Source organism: Ranitomeya variabilis, chromosome 1 (genome assembly GCF_051348905.1).
Source record: "Ranitomeya variabilis isolate aRanVar5 chromosome 1, aRanVar5.hap1, whole genome shotgun sequence".
Classification (NCBI taxonomy): Eukaryota; Metazoa; Chordata; class Amphibia; order Anura; family Dendrobatidae; genus Ranitomeya; species Ranitomeya variabilis.
In genome coordinates this window covers 216,288,913-216,307,133 of record NC_135232.1, presented here as the reverse complement: position 1 = coordinate 216,307,133, position 18,221 = coordinate 216,288,913, and the positions used below count along the sequence as shown (strand labels likewise).

General features: G+C 46.2%; 1 protein-coding gene across 1 annotated transcript in view; it reads right to left on the bottom strand.

Moving 5' to 3' along the window:
* NAA25 (N-alpha-acetyltransferase 25, NatB auxiliary subunit) overlaps positions 1–11,692 on the bottom strand; it is a 90,203-nt gene extending 78,511 nt beyond the window's left edge. The window contains exon 1 of the mRNA XM_077292506.1: positions 11,482–11,692. Coding sequence (XP_077148621.1) covers positions 11,482–11,539 — 58 coding nt within the window. The 5' untranslated portion in view covers positions 11,540–11,692. The remainder of the gene's footprint in view (positions 1–11,481) is intronic.
* Between the last annotated feature and the right edge of the window lie 6,529 nt (positions 11,693–18,221).

Here is an 18,221-nt window from a genome sequence, read left to right as displayed (position 1 = left end):
GTGTATGTTCTATTCTAATGTATAATGTTCTTCTGTCAACTCCACTGTCATGTCAATTAAGTAATTAATTTTATGATTTTTATGATTTAAGTTGTGCTGCTGTGATACCATAATTTCCCACGGGATCAATAAAGTGTATCGTATCGTATCGTAATTCAATAATTCAATGACAATCCTGAAGTGTTTCGCACGTGATCAGTAAATTTCCCCAAGTAATACAGTGCATTTTTTTTCTGCAGCATGTCAATTCTTTGTGCGTTTCTGCAGCATTTTTGACCAATTGACTTCAATTGAGCAGGTATAAAAATGTTTGCGGATTTGCTGAGTTTTTGTTGGCATTTTTATGGGCTTCCTATGGTGTTTATCACGCTGCCATTTGTGTGACAGCGTGGGAAACACCGGTGCGGTGGTTCTTATCGGCAGTAACGCTACAGCTGGTAAGACAGCCAGTAAGAGCGCTGCTGGGGTTATGCTGTCAGATGTCAGCGTGACCCCGCAGCTGTGACTGACCCGCAGCTGTGACCACAGGTCAGCAGGTATAGGCTGATGAGACTACTGCTCCCATCGGGCTACGTCTGCTGTTGCTAATAACAGTGATGGCAGACAGACTCATCAGCTGGCGCCTGTGCCCACAGTATAAAAAAAAAAAAAAGTAAAATAATTATATATTCAAATAAAAATAAAGAACTAGTAATGAGCGAATATACTCGTTACTCAAGATTTCCCAAGCTCGCTCGGGGTGGGGATTCCCTAGCAACATGGCAACCCCCACATGTACTTATGCTGGCTAATAGCTGTAAATCATTCAGCTGAGGCGATGAAAACTAAATCTCCGGGCACTAAAAAAAATACACGGAGGACAACCGAGCGTGCTTGGGAAATCTCGAGTAACGAGTATATTCGCTCATCACTATAAAGAACCCATTATACTCACCTAACACCAAATCCCCGATGCCCTCGTCTCCTAAAAAAAAATGTAACATAATAAACCACCATTTACTCACCTGTCTGCTGAAGTCCACGTAATCCTGAGTGTCCCACGGCGATCTCACGGGAGATGTGACTGCTCTACCCGGCCGCCGCAAATATGCTCCCGCAGCGTATCACTGAGCGGTTGTGAGAGGGGTCACCGGAATTCATCAGTTGATCAGCTCCATTGCTCTCACTTACAGAACCACTGTGTGAGAACTTTCTCACGGCAGCTCATAGATACACTGAGGGAACGATTACCTCCTGTCAGTGTATCCCCGGCTGTCTTTGAGAGCAGTCACATCAGTGACTGTTATCGGACAGGTGAGGAATTTTGTGGTTTATTATTTTATTTTTGTTGCAGGAGAAATTGGCGTCAGTGGATATTTAGGCCACGTTCACACTTTGCGGCCTGCTCTGCGGGTTAATCCCGCAGCGGAATTGATAAATCTGCAGGGCAAAACCGCTGCGGTTATCCCTGCAGATTTATCGCGGTTTGTTCCGCGGTTTCCGCTGCGGGTTTCCGCCTATACTATTGATGCTGCATATGCAGCAATATGCAGCATCAATAGTAATGTAAAAAATAATAAAAATTTGTTATACTCACCCTCTGATGTCCGGATCTCCTCGGTGCTGCAGGCGGCTGTGCCGACAAGGACCTTCGTGACGTCACGGTCATGTGACCGCGGCGTCATCACGGTCATGTGACCGCGACGTCACCACAGGTCCTGCTCGCACAGCAACTGAGACCGGACGCCGCGGGCAGCGCTGAGAGGTGAGTATAGCATCATTTTTTATTTTAATTCTTTTTTTTTTTACACCAAAATATGGTTCCCAGGGCCTGGAGGAGAGTCTCCTCTCCTCCACCCCGGGTACCATCTGCACATTATCCGCTTAACTTCCCGCAACGTGGGCACAGCCCCATGCGGAAAGTGAGCGGATCAATGCATTTCTATGGGTGCAGAATTGCTGCGATTCTGCATCAAGAAGTGACACGCTCCTTTTTTTCCGCAGAAAAGCCACGCGGCTTTTTCCGCGGAAATCCGCAGCGTGGGCACAGCGGGTTTTGTTTTCCATAGGGTAACATTGTACTGTACCCTGCATGGAAAACTGCTGCGGATCCGCAGTGTCAAATCCGCTGCGGATCCGCGGCAAAACCCGCAAAGTGTGAACGTAGCCTAAGACTCATTAAAGGAGTCTGTGCCATTATTTCAAATAAAAGGACTTTATTCTGGGTGTCTGTGTTTTTATACAATATCACTATGGGGTTACTAACGGATAGGTGTCTTATAGATGTCACCTGACAATACAAAGGTGACAAACGCCACAAATATGAACCCCAATTGCCACTGCTACAGGGCAAGTGGGAAGAGCGAGGCAAAGCGCCAGATTTGGCACATCTTATAGAAGCGCCTTTTCTGGGGTGGCTGAGAGCTGTGTTTTTAACCTGGGGGGGCAATATCCATGGTCCATTCCTAGGCTACTAATATCAGCCCACAGCTTTCTGCCTAGCCTTTGCTGGTTAGATTTTATAGGGGGGACCCTATGTAAATTTTTTTCTGGGGTCCCCCTTTAAACTAGACACTACAGTCTAAGCAAACAGCTGTGAGCTGATAATAGCCTGCAAACCTTTATGGCTACTGGCTCCTTCCCATAATATTAACATCAGCTCTCAGCCGTCGTCCGTTGGCTTTCCCTCTGCTGGTTATGAAAATTACGTGGGAGCCCACGCAATTTTTTTTCTTTAACATTAACAGTTGCTGTCTGGTTACAGCCTAAGTACATTCGTTCTGTTAACACTCCTACATAGGCTGGTGACAATGTGTGTATTCACTTATCAGCGGTGGTGTTGGACCAAGAAATTACATCACAAAACTTTTTTTATATATCTATCTTTATTTAGCTAAAAAAAAAAAAAAAAAAGCCTTCATTGCTGTACAAAAGCGCATGCAAAAAATGCATACAAAAACGTGCGGTTTTTGCCGCAGGGGTTTTTCTGCCAAGAGATGCAGAAACCTTGCAGAAATTTCTGCAAGCAAATACTCAATGTGCGCATATAGCCCAACACACACATTTTGGTTTGGAATAAATATTTTTAGTTTTTCTTGGCATTCGTGCAGCATTTTATTTCCACAGGAAAAAGCTGACAAACATTGCATGTGAACAATCGAAAGACTTGCATGGATTGCAATAAAGGGTTGCTACTGAGTTGGGTCGAGGAGAAAGCCAATCTCATAGCGTAACTGCACTTTAGAAAAAAAAGAAGTTAATAGATCTGGGTGCCGAGACCCCCACCAAACAATAAAACAGCCAGCCTATCGCTTCTCTCCAATACTGAAGATAGGCTTAATAGAAATTCTGTAAGCCCATCACCAATCTCTGAAGAAAAAAAGTGCATTGATGACCGATTCTGCCACTTTTGTTTTATCAATTCTCACTAAGAGCACCGCTGGTCAAAAGTACTGACATGACTGAGCGCTTGTTCCCAACTATTGACCTGAATAAAAGGTGGATGTGCAGCTGATAACATGATATATCAGCAGGGCTGTGGAGCCAGAGCCCATTTTGGTGGAGTCGGAGTCATGGAAATTGAGGAGTCGGAGGTTTTGCTTACCGACTCCACAGCCCTGTATAAGGACAGAACATTCATGTTAACAATATATTCTCATCGGTATTGTGGATGCAGGCCAGTAGACCAGCGCAGATCAATTTGTACACATTCGATCAGTGCATGTGAATGGGTCCAGATGGCTAGTCTTAGTGTGACATTGCATCTAATGATTTCCTACGATCTCGGAATACGACCTGTGACACAGTCACAAATAATTTGGATTTTCTGCTGCAAACAAAACACTCGTCATAGGTCTCAGTGAAAGTGGCGAGCACAATGCGACTGTCGCAACCAGGCCATTCCATTCATACATCAGTGCAAGTGTTCCCATTCGAGAGGAATGGACTTTTTTTTTTCCCCACAGGAGTCACCTTAGTTGCTTCTGGTTTTTTACCTTCACTGAAGAAGGCAGACAACTTTTTTTTCTATTGACTCTCAATGGATGAAACTAGAAAGTAACTGATGTACAGTCTGTCTTTCCCAGGTTCATCAGTTTTTTCGTATCCCCATAGACAGTTATGACCGAGCCTGATCCACAAAAGGGATGAGAACAGGACATGCTCCGATTCTCACGGACCAGAAACACGAATCAAGTGTAAAACTGATGCGTGTACGGCTGAAAGAAACTATGGCTCAGTGAGGACAATACTAGGAAGTACCACGCGGATGTGTGAACGCAGCCCTGCACACATTAATAAGCTGACGGAAAGCATGGACATCAGTTTTTCTGTGCAACTGGAGCAGAGGTCAGGCACATTTTGGTTAGTAAATTTCTCGGTGGGCCAAAATCAACGAATAGCAGCTCTCATGGGCCGAAATTCCTTCAGAGGAATCTCATGAGATAGTTATCACTGCTTGCATTTCCCCAGTTCATCCTTCATTAAAATGTACAACCCAGATACCATGAGTAATGTGCGCTATCAAGCTGGGAACATTGCTGGCTCCTAGCCATTGATTAGCCAAGAACTGCGCCTACTGCACACAGTCACCCGTGGCACTAAGCCAACAGCAGAGAGAAGGGTGGGCACATATCGGGCACTACCACTTCATAGGCGCACACTGTCTACCTGCAGGTTTATATCTAATGAGGAAGAGACATCAGCGAGGGAGCGTTTCCATGCAAGGCCCATTTAGAAGGAGATATAATAGTACAGTATTTATCCGCCCAAGGCTGCGTTTATTATACCTCTAAAGATATCTTAATCTGTGAAATATACACGACCGCAGCCTTCTGTCAGAGGGGACCTGTCAGCATGGAAGTGTCAGGAAAGGATAGTTAGATATAGGTTTATGGGACACAATTCAGTATAACTTATATCCAGTAAAATCTCTGCTCATCCTGAGCACAGCAGTCACGATAGTGGGTTTAATCACTGCCTGACCGCCGTCTGAGTATAGGCAGGCATCACACATCTGTGTCCGGGTACAGACCTCAAACTCATCACAAGCATATGGCTATGAGGCTGCTGTTGGATTCTGATCAGGAGGCCCACGACCAGTATGTATATTTTGGTCTGTACCCAGATGTGTGAAGCCAGCAAAAAGCCAGCCCATAAACAATAGATTGCTGTCGGTCAATCGTCAAAGGTGTACCTCGTTTGTAAAATTTCATTTGGAAGTTTTAGAGAAATCCAGCATTTACCTTCTAGCCACAAGGCACTGCACTAACAGCTCTCCTGCCTCCTCTATTCCCCGTCAGCAGACGGCCTCCAGCCTTTCACCAACAGGTCACTTGTCTCTGATCGGTCTCCTCTTGTTTGGGACTTTGTGCAGGCACAGCCATTGCTTGGAATTGCCTCCTCAAACAAGGTGGCGCATGCACATGTTGATAGTCTGGCTCTTGCCCCGAGGAGACACCAGCGGGCACTGACTGTGCTTGCACTAAGTCTCAGGCAGGGGAGGCAGATCACCGAGACAGAGAGAGACCCATCAGTGAAAGACTGGAGGCCGTTGGCAGGCAGGGAGTAGAAGAGCAGTGTTCACAGCTACAACGTAAATGCTGGATTTCTCCAAAACTTCCACATGAAATTATATAAGCAAAGTAAACATTCAATAAGCATTAAATGGCCTTCATACATATGGTATTAGTTAGGGGAAGGGGTGTGAAGTTCTGACAGGTTCCCTTTAAACAACAGAGGCATGGAAGTTGGAACAGTTATCACAAGGATAAACGATGGGAGGAAGAGTCCGATCACAGGTCGTGACTGAACACGATACCATCTGATACTCACCTGTTCTAGTCACTCGATCGCTGCAGCCAACAACAGAACTATGGTGGTCAGACGACCAAAAAACAATGTTACCTGAGACCATCGGGGAAACAAAAAAAAGGAGTGACAGAGCCAAAGATTTTAAGTGTGGCCTTTAATTATTTTAAAATATATATATATATATATATATATATATATATATATATATATATATATATATATATATATATATATATATATATATATATATATTTTTTTTTTTTTTTTTTTTTTTAAGACAGAAAATCCCTTTAAGGCCCATGTACAGAAGCAGATAATTGATCAAATTCAACTGCAAACTAGAGAGTTCATGACAGTTGTGTGATGTAAATAGCCGAGAGAAGACGAAACGACTAGCAATAAAATGGGAGCCTAAAAATAATCAGTGGTCGTTCCTCCATTAGGGCATGTAACAAGACAAGGGACAGCAATAAATAGGTGAGCAAACATTGAATTTTACACAATCTGTGTGTGAAAATGGATCTTCGTAATGTGCAGCATTAGTGTTATAGTGTTAGATAAACAAGTGGAAGAGCGGCAATGTGGCTGCCTGTCTGCTCAGCAACTACTATGTATGGAGAGCTGAACACTTGCCATAAGTGGCTGCACAGCAACACCTGTTCTGCAAGAGAGGATGAGCCTTGTTGTTCTCAATATAGAACATGCTGGTAACAAATGTTGGCAAATCCCCCATCATACGGCCATTAGTCTACTCAATGACACCAGCTTCAAACAAGGTGGAAGCACAGGCCGACAGTAATTCTATCATGGGTGTAAATGATCAAACTGTAAAAAGGAAACAGAAAAATGCTACATGAGTAAGAGGGCAACTGGGAACACAAATTAGCTACATTCTGCAGCACCTACCACTATAAACGCCTTTTCTTTACATTGTGACGTTCGTAAGAGTTCTAGTAAAGCCTCAATGACATGGACAATGTATTATCTTATACACGAAAAACAGACTGATTGTCAGCAGTATCTTGGATCAGATTTTCAGCAGTATTTGGTCAGAGTCGGAGTCATGGAAACTGAGGAGTCGGAGGTTTGGCTTACCAACTCCACAGCCCTGGTCAGAGTATCAATTTTACCATCAGCATTTTATCACGTCCTTGAAAAAAATAAGTAAAAAATAAGAACTGATTGGAGGTTTATCAAGCTTCTTCCAGCAGTCAGGAAAAACAGACTGCACAACAATGCCCCCCGAGAGCGCTCCCAAATGTCCACAGACCCATAGCCTTGCATTGGCAAGAGGGATCCAGGAATGGGATCAAAATTGGACAGTTTTTGCGTTTTGTTTTTGCAGACTCTTGGTCCGAAAAAGTAAACCTACAACAGAACAGGTATCTATCCTAAAAACATAAGGGTTGTGTCGGTGTGCTGCCAATGACGCCGGGGAGGATACGGTAGCAAAAAATAAATATCTTATTTCGGATTCAAATTCACAGACTGGTTTTTGGCTCCGGACCGAGGTCTTAATCAGGTGCGGAGTGGTGGGCTGCTGTAGTGACACCGGCGCTCAATCAGAGCTGGCATCACTGTCTCCACCTTCGGAGAAATCGAACATGAAGGGGGACGTCTGAGGGCTGCAGCTGATCTTGGATTTCCTTGTCATGCTCAATTCGAAAGGAGGAGAGGACAGAGACGCCAGAGTCACGTGTCACAACAACCACACGGGACCCGCTAACACAGGCGGGAATGGCACCAGCACGGGAGGCGAGTACAGGCTTCATTATTTTATGTCGGCCAAGTGAGGAGTTTGAGAAGGAATTACCCAGTAGAGGACAGCTTCTCTAAATACACATGTAGGTGGGAATGACGGAGTGGACATTTGATTTATGGCTATAATTATGTGTGGAGCTTACCTAGTGATATTTCTACCATCACTCTGCACTTTTCATATGGGAAAAATAAGTAAGAGCCCCGAAAACTACAAGTCCCACTGGCACTGGTTGCATTTAGAGCCTACAATGCTGAGGGGGGCTCTATACAGGCCACCCTCGTATCACCGGACGCCGTCATACTGCCGGGGTCTTTGTAATCGGAAAAAAAGCGCAACGTTCTCCTCAGATTCCATGGATGGGAGACTGGTGATACTCACACTGCTGCCTCACAGCCCGATATATCCGCCAGTCCTGGGAACAGGTGGCAACGTCACAGTCTGCACTGACCAGCCAGAAAAAGGAGAGGGCGGCTAATGGCACCAGCGCCCACCGGGGGTATATCAGCCCATGTAATAATGTGCTACAATACAGCGCCCACCGGGGGTATATCAGCCCACGTAATAATGTGCTAGAACACAGCGCCCACCGGGGGTATATCAGCCCACGTAATAATGTGCTAGAATACAGCGCCCACCGGGGGTATATCAGCCCACGTAATAATGTGCTAGAACACAGCGCCCACCGGGGGTATATCAGCCCACGTAATAATGTGCCAGAATACAGCGCCCACCGGGGGTATATCAGCCCACGTAATAATGTGCTAGAATACAGTGCCCACCGGGGGTACATCAGCCCACGTAATAATGTGCTACAATACAGCGCCCACCGGGGGTACATCAGCCCACGTAATAATGTGCCAGAATACAGCGCCCACCGGGGGTATATCAGCCCACGTAATAATGTGCTAGAATACAGCGCCCACCGGGGGTATATCAGCCCACGTAATAATGTGCCAGAATACAGCGCCCACCGGGGGTATATCAGCCCACGTAATAATGTGCTAGAATACAGTGCCCACCGGGGGTACATCAGCCCACGTAATAATGTGCTACAATACAGCGCCCACCGGGGGTACATCAGCCCACGTAATAATGTGCCAGAATACAGCGCCCACCGGGGGTATATCAGCCCACGTAATAAGGTGCTAGAACACAGCGCCCACCGGGGGTATATCAGCCCACGTAATAATGTGCTAGAATACAGCGCCCACAGGGGGTATATCAGCCCACGTAATAATGTGCCAGAATACAGCGCCCACCGGGGGTATATCAGCCCACGTAATAATGTGCTACAATAAAGCACCCACCGGGGGTATATCAGCCCACGTAATAATGTGCCAGAATACAGCGCCCACCGGGGGTATATCAGCCCACGTAATAATGTGCCAGAATACAGCGCCCACCGGGGGTATATCAGCCCACGTAATAATGTGCTACAATACAGTGCCCACCGGGGGTATATCAGCCCACGTAATAATGTGCTACAATACAGCGCCCACCGGGGGTATATCAGCCCACGTAATAATGTGCCAGAATACAGTGCCCACCGGGGGTATATCAGCCCACATAATAATGTGCTAGAATACAGTGCCCACCGGGGGTACATCAGCCCACGTAATAATGTGCTACAATACAGCGCCCACCGGGGGTATATCAGCCCACGTAATAATGTGCCACAATACAGCGCCCACCGGGGGTATATCAGCCCACGTAATAATGTGCTAGAATACAGCGCCCACCGGGGGTATATCAGCCCACGTAATAATGTGCTAGAACACAGCGCCCACCGGGGGTATATCAGCCCACGTAATAATGTGCTAGAATACAGCGCCCACAGGGGGTATATCAGCCCACGTAATAATGTGCCAGAATACAGCGCCCACCGGGGGTATATCAGCCCACGTAATAATGTGCTACAATAAAGCACCCACCGGGGGTATATCAGCCCACGTAATAATGTGCCAGAATACAGCGCCCACCGGGGGTATATCAGCCCACGTAATAATGTGCCAGAATACAGCGCCCACCGGGGGTATATCAGCCCACGTAATAATGTGCTAGAACACAGCGCCCACCGGGGGTATATCAGCCCACGTAATAATGTGCCACAATACAGCGCCCACCGGGGGTATATCAGCCCACGTAATAATGTGCCACAATACAGCGCCCACCGGGGGTATATCAGCCCACGTAATAATGTGCTAGAACACAGCGCCCACCGGGGGTATATCAGCCCACGTAATAATGTGCTAGAACACAGCGCCCACCGGGGGTATATCAGCCCACGTAATAATGTGCCAGAATACAGCGCCCACCGGGGGTATATCAGCCCACGTAATAAGGTGCTAGAACACAGCGCCCACCGGGGGTATATCAGCCCACGTAATAATGTGCTAGAATACAGCGCCCACAGGGGGTATATCAGCCCACGTAATAATGTGCCAGAATACAGCGCCCACCGGGGGTATATCAGCCCACGTAATAATGTGCTACAATACAGTGCCGACCGGGGGTATATCAGCCCACGTAATAATGTGCTACAATACAGCGCCCACCGGGGGTATATCAGCCCACGTAATAATGTGCCAGAATACAGCGCCCACCGGGGGTATATCAGCCCACGTAATAATGTGCCAGAATACAGCGCCCACCGGGGGTATATCAGCCCACGTAATAATGTGCTAGAACACAGCGCCCACCGGGGGTATATCAGCCCACGTAATAATGTGCCACAATACAGCGCCCACCGGGGGTATATCAGCCCACGTAATAATGTGCCACAATACAGCGCCCACCGGGGGTATATCAGCCCACGTAATAATGTGCTAGAACACAGCGCCCACCGGGGGTATATCAGCCCACGTAATAATGTGCTAGAACACAGCGCCCACCGGGGGTATATCAGCCCACGTAATAATGTGCCACAATACAGCGCCCACCGGGGGTATATCAGCCCACGTAATAATGTGCCAGAATACAGCGCCCACCGGGGGTATATCAGCCCACGTAATAATGTGCCAGAATACAGCGCCCACCGGGGGTATATCAGCCCACGTAATAATGTGCCAGAATACAGCGCCCACCGGGGGTATATCAGCCCACGTAATAATGTGCTAGAACACAGCGCCCACCGGGGGTATATCAGCCCACGTAATAATGTGCCACAATACAGCGCCCACCGGGGGTATATCAGCCCACGTAATAATGTGCCACAATACAGCGCCCACCGGGGGTATATCAGCCCACGTAATAATGTGCTAGAACACAGCGCCCACCGGGGGTATATCAGCCCACGTAATAATGTGCTAGAACACAGCGCCCACCGGGGGTATATCAGCCCACGTAATAATGTGCCACAATACAGCGCCCACCGGGGGTATATCAGCCCACGTAATAATGTGCCAGAATACAGCGCCCACCGGGGGTATATCAGCCCACGTAATAATGTGCCAGAATACAGCGCCCACCGGGGGTATATCAGCCCACGTAATAATGTGCCACAATACAGCGCCACCTGCCATATTGGCGCCACATCACGGCTGCCGTGCCAGTGCCGGGGGCTTGTGCCACCAAATCACTCATGAGCCCCTATATGAGGTATTACCACAGCCGGCACCTCCCTGGGAAGAGGCCAATAATACACATTATATATATATATATATATATATATATATATATATATATATATATATATATATATATACACACAGTACAGGGCGGCACACTGGGACTACACCGCCTAGTGTTCACTCCTGGCCCCGGTTACCGGGGCGCTCTCCGCCGTCCTAGCAGCCATTCATCCCGGTGCCAGGCCCAGCTCTCACATGAGCTCCCGGTTTCCCTCTGCTTCTATCACCAGGCCGACCTGTAGTTTTGCCTCACATTACGTTAGCGCCCGGCACCCCGCCTCACGAGCCCCGGACACTCACCGTAAATCGGTCTCAGCCGTCTGTCGTTAGGGTCCTGCACATGGCCCCGCGCCGCCATGATGACAAGCGCAGAACCTAAGGGCGCATGCGCGGCAGGAAGCGTACGGCGGCGTTAAAGGGACAGTGCAGCGCTGTGATGGCTGCTGCTCACCTCCGCCGGGGTCACTGCCTCCTGTGGTGGGGATTGGGGTCAGAGCTCCGCACCGCGTCCACCCACAGACACAGGCCCGGGGAAATAACGCGAGTGGGCTGCTAGCACCGAGTACGAGATGTGCAAAGAAGTGGAGGGCACTGTCAGCCAGTATCCCCAACAAAGGGGTCTACCTGAGAGAAACATGCTGTATGGCAGGGACCACCACTCTCTGGGATAGAACACATTAGATTTTATTCTAGAAATCGACCTAAAAAACACCACAAATATAAAAACATTAAGGAACATGACCACAATACGTGTATGCAAACCCGAGGTCCTGGGGGCATGAAGAGCCCAATGCGTATCGCCACAAAAGTGGCTTTGTCAGGGGCAGATGCAGCAGTGCAGGCTGACTCCAAACATACAATAACCTATATACCAGGCCAGCACCCAAAAACCATAGTGCAAAAGATGGAGAAATATCGAGGGGTGCAAGGATGTATAGGAAAAGGTTCAGTGCAGAGCCATGAAAAGCATACCAAGAAAGACGCACCAATTGAACCAAAAATACTAAAAATATTAAATGTTATTATTACACAACAAGTTATAATCATATGTATTGAAAATTCTACAGGGAAAACGACAATGGTAAGCATCCCATAGGGCACCTGAATATGTTTAAAGCCACGGCACATTTGATACATGTGTGCCTAATATTGCATCTAGGAGTACTATTTATGAACAATACCGTAATAGCGCTTGTGCAGGCCTCCCGCATTAAAGATAAATCGAGGTACATTAAGACCCCCAATATGGTGTTTTTTGGGGTTGATTTCTAGAATCAAATCTAATTTGTTCTATACCAGAAAGTGGTGGTCCCTGCCATATAGCAGGTTTCTGTTATGTTCTTTGGTGCACAGAGTACGAGATGTATTTCATGCTCTTGTTTCTATAGTGAATGTTTTCGTGCCTCAGATTCGGGAATGTGTGTGTTATAGTATTATACCGATCCAGCCTAAATAGCAAGGTTATACAGTGTTGCCAAACACTACCCCATGTAACTACCGCCATACACTGCCCCATGTGTGCAGAGCGTCACTATTTGTTACTAGCACCAGACACTACAACATAACATACTGCACAGCGTACAGGCTTGGACTGGCCCACTGGAGAATCCTCTGGTGGGCCCCTGTGCAATACTGGGCCACCACCCTCTTATTTGAGCAGTACTTGGCACAATATCACTATGTAGAGACAAAGGCAGCATCTTAAATGTGTAACAATAGGACCATAACTATGAAAGTCCCAAAGGTGTAAAGTGGCCATGAGATGACTGCTGGAACCTGCAGAGTTGAATCCTGAGGGCTGATGTTGATATGACTTGCGCTTATTTGTAAAAAAAAACAACTGAAATTTGGCGAAAATTTCAACAATTTCACAATTTTCGAACTTTTAGTTTTTATGCCCTTAAAATAGAGAGTCATATCACACAAAATAGTTAATAAATAAAATTTCCCACATGTCTGCTTTATATCAGCACAATTTTGGAAACATAATTGTTGACCAGTGATTTCTCATTTTTACAATAAAATTTGCAAAACCATTTTTTTAAGAACCACCTCACACTTGAAGTGACTTTGAGGGGCCTATATGACAGAAAATGCCCAAAAGTGACCCCATTCTAAAAACCGCACCCCTCAAGGTACTCAAAACCACATTCAAGGAGTTTATTAAGCCTTCAGGTGCTTCACAGGAATTTTTGGAATGTTTAAAAAAAATGAATATTTAACTTTTCTTCACAAAAGAATTACTTCAGATCCAATTTGTTTTAATTTACTAAGGGTAATAGGAAAAATTGGGCCCCAAAAGTTGTACAATTTGTCCCGAGTGCGCTGATACCCCATTTGTGGGGGTAAACCACTGTTTGGGCGCACGGCAATGCTCACAAGGGAAGGAGCGCCGTTTGACTTTTCAATGCAAAATTGGCTGGAATTAACATAGGACGCCATGTTGCGTTTGAAGAGCCCCTGATGTGCCTAAACAGTGGAAACCCCCCACAAGTGACACCATTTTGTAAAGTAGACCCCTTAAGGAACTTATCTAGATGTGTGGTGAGCATTTTGAACCCCCAATTGCTTCACAGAAGTTTTATAATGTAGATCCATTACAATAAAAAAATCATATTTTTTTTCACAAAAATGATCTTTTCGCCACCAATTTTTTATTTTCCCAAGAGTAACAGGAGAAATTGGACACCAAACGTTGTTGTGCAATTTGTCCTGAGTATGCTGATACCCCACATGTGGGGGTAACTGTTATGATCCCAATGGCAGGGGACCTCAAAGATTACAGCAAAGTCTGCAAAACATAAATACCAGCTCATAGGGAAGTGGTAACTAGGCTGACCATATACCTGATCCTAGCGCAAACACTAACAGCAGCCGGGGAACGTGCCTACGTTGATTCTAGACGTCTCGCGCCAGCCGGAGAACTAACTACCCCTATCAGGGAAAATAAGACCTCTCTTGCCTCCAGAGAAAAGACCCCAAAGTAATACAAGCCCCCAACAAATAATAACGGTGAGGTAAGAAGAAAGGACAAACGTAAGAATGAACTAGATTTAGCAAAGAGAGGCCCACTGACTAATAGCAGAATATAGTAAGAAGACTTATATGGTCAGCAAAAAACCCTGCAAAATATCCACGCTGAATATCCAAGAACCCCCAAACCGACTGACGGTGTGGGGGGAGAATATCAGCCCCCCTAGAGCTTCCAGCAATAACAGGAATCACATATTGTACAAGCTGGACAAAAATTATGAACAATGCAAATGATCAAGAGTACGAAAGCAGGACTTAGCTTATCTTGCAAAGAACCAGGACCTGAAGACAGGAGCAAACAGAAGTGAACTGATTACAATGAAGCCAGGCACTGGACTGAGAATCCAGGAAGATTAAATAGCAACACCCCAGACCTAACGAAGCAGGTGAACACAAACCTGGTAAAAGACAATCCAAGTGCCAAATCACTAGTGACCACAAGAGGGAGCCAAAAAGTATAGTTCACAACAGGTAACCCACTGTTTGGGCGCATAGCAGAGCTCGGAAGGGATGGAGCGCCGTTTGACTTTTCAGTGCAAAATTGGCTGGAATTGAGATGGGACGCCATGTCGGGTTTGGAGAGCCCCTGATGTGCCTAAACAGTGCAAATCCCCCAATTCTAACTCCAAAACTAACCCCAACACAACCCTAACCCTAATCCCAACCCTAATTCCAACCCTGTTGTGAATTTGCTTTTTGCTCCCTCTAGTGGTTACTAGTTTTTTGACTCTGGTTTTTCTGTCATTCCTTTTATCCGCACCTGGGTCGTTAGTTAGGGGTGTTGCTATATAAGCTCCCTGGACCTTCAGTTCAATGCCTGGCAACGTAGTTATCAGAGCTAGTCTGCTGTGCTCTTGTCTACTGATCCTGGTTCCAGTTATATCAGCTAAGTCTGCCTTTTGCTTTTTGCTATTTGTTTTGGTTTTGTATTTTTGTCCAGCTTGTTCCAAATCTATATCCTGACCTTTGCTGGAAGCTCTAGGGGGCTGGTGTTCTCCCCCCGGACCATTAGACGGTTCGGGGGTTCTTGAATTTCCAGTGTGGATTTTGATAGGGTTTTTGTTGACCATATAAGTTACCTTTCTTTATTCTGCTATCAGTAAGCGGGCCTCTCTGTGCTAAACCTGGTTCATTTCTGTGTTTGTCATTTCCTCTTACCTCACCGTCATTATTTGTGGGGGGCTTCTATCCAGCTTTGGGGTCCCCTTCTCTGGAGGCAAGAAAGGTCTTTGTTTTCCTCTACTAGGGGTAGCTAGATTCTCCGGCTGGCGCGTGTCATCTAGAATCAACGTAGGAATGATCCCCGGCTACTTCTAGTGTTGGCGTTAGGAGTAGTTATATGGTCAACCCAGTTACCACTGCCCTATGAGCTGGATTTTTATATTCTGCAGACTTCCACGTTCCTCTGAGACCCTCGCCATTGGGGTCATAACAGTTTGCCAGGCCATTATTAAATGTTTAATGCATTGCAGAAGAGGGATTATAAGAAAGAAGATTCTGAGTTTTTTTTTTTTTCTTCTTCCCCTTTACCTCAGAGTGGCTATGCTTGCTGCAGACATGAATGTCCAGACCTTGATTACAAGTGTGGACCAGCTGGCTACTCGTGTGCAGGGCATACAAGACTATGTTATCAGAAATCCTAGGTCAGAACCTAAAATACCGATTCCTGAACTGTTTTCCGGAGACAGGTTTAAGTTTAGGAATTTCGTGAATAATTGTAAATTGTTTTTGTCCCTGAGACCCTGTTCATCTGGAGATTCTGCTCAGCAAGTAAAAATTGTTATTTCGTTCTTACGGGGCGACCCTCAGGATTGGGCTTTTTCGCTGGCGCCAGGAGATCCGGCATTGGCTGATCTTGATGCGTTTTTTCTGGCGCTCGGTTTACTTTATGAGGAACCCAATCTTGAGATTCAGGCAGAAAAGGCCTTGCTGGCTATGTCTCAGGGGCAGGACGAGGCTGAAGTGTATTGCCAAAAATTTCGGAAATGGTCCGTGCTGACACATTGGAACGAGTGTGCACTGGCCGCTAATTTTAGAAATGGCCTTTCTGAAGCCATTAAGAATGTTATGGTGGGTTTTCCCATTCCCACAGGTCTGAATGATACTATGGCACTGGCTATTCAAATTGACCGGCGGTTGCGGGAGCGCAAAACCGCAAATTCCCTCATGGTGTTGTCTGAACAGACACCTAATTCGCTGCAATGTGATAGAAAAACCGCAAATTCCCTCATGGTGTTGTCTGAACAGACACCTGATTTAATGCAATGTGATAGAATCCTGACTAGAAATGAGCGGAAAATTCATAGACGCCGGAATGGCTTGTGCTACTACTGTGGTGATTCTACACATGTTATCTCAGCATGCTCTAAACGTATAGCTAAGGTTGTTAGTCCTGTCACCGTTGGTAATTTGCAACCTAAATTTATTCTGTCTGTAACTTTGATTTGCTCACTGTCATCTTATCCTGTCATGGCGTTTGTAGATTCAGGTGCTGCCCTGAGTCTCATGGATCTCTCATTTGCTAAGCGCTGTGGTTTTAATCTTGAACCATTAGAAAATCCTATTCCTCTTAGGGGTATTGATGCTACACCATTGGCAGCAAATAAACCGCAGTATTGGACACAGGTTACCATGTGCATGACTCCTGAACACCGCGAGGTGATACGTTTCCTGGTTTTACATAAAATGCATGATTTGGTTGTTTTAGGGCTGCCATGGTTACAGACCCATAATCCAGTCCTGGACTGGAAGGCTATGTCAGTCTCAAGTTGGGGCTGTCGTGGTATTCATGGGGATTCCCTGCCTGTGTCTATTGCTTCTTCTACGCCTTCGGAAGTTCCGGAGTATTTGTCTGATTATCAGGATGTCTTCAGTGAGTCTGAGTCCAGTGCACTGCCTCCTCATAGGGACTGTGACTGTGCTATAGATTTGATCCCAGGCAGTAAATTTCCTAAGGGAAGACTGTTTAATCTGTCGGTACCTGAACATACCGCTATGCGTTCATATATCAAGGAGTCTCTGGAGAAGGGACATATTCGTCCGTCTTCTTCCCCTCTTGGTGCGGGATTCTTTTTTGTGGCAAAAAAGGACGGATCTTTGAGACCTTGTATTGATTATCGGCTTTTAAATAAGATCACTGTCAAATTTCAGTATCCTTTACCGCTGTTGTCTGACTTGTTTGCCCGGATTAAGGGTGCCAAGTGGTTCACCAAGATAGACCTTCGTGGTGCGTACAACCTTGTGCGCATTAAGCAAGGTGATGAATGGAAAACCGCATTTAATACGCCCGAAGGTCATTTTGAGTACTTGGTGATGCCTTTTGGGCTCTCCAATGCGCCTTCAGTTTTTCAGTCCTTTATGCATGACATTTTCCGGAAGTATCTGGATAAATTTTTGATTGTTTATCTGGATGATATTTTGGTTTTTTCTGATAATTGGGATTCGCATGTGGAGCAGGTCAGGTTGGTCTTTAAAATTTTGCGTGAAAATTCTTTGTTTGTCAAGGGCTCAAAGTGTCTCTTTGGTGTGCAGAAGGTTCCCTTTTTGGGGTTCATTTTTTCCCCTTCTGCTGTGGAGATGGACCCAGTCAAGGTCCGAGCTATTCTTGATTGGACTCAGCCCTCGTCAGTTAAGAGTCTTCAGAAGTTCTTGGGCTTCGCTAACTTCTACCGTCGTTTTATCGCTAATTTTTCTAGCATTGTGAAACCTTTGACGGATATGACCAAGAAGGGCTCCGATGTAGCTAACTGGGCTCCTGCTGCCGTGGAGGCTTTCCAGGAGTTGAAACGCCGGTTTACTTCGGCGCCTGTTTTGTGCCAGCCTGACGTCTCACTTCCCTTTCAGGTTGAGGTGGATGCTTCGGAGATTGGGGCAGGGGCCGTTTTGTCGCAGAGAGGCCCTGGTTGCTCTGTTATGAAACCTTGTGCCTTTTTCTCTAGGAAGTTTTCGCCTGCCGAGCGAAATTATGATGTGGGCAATCGGGAGTTGTTGGCCATGAAATGGGCATT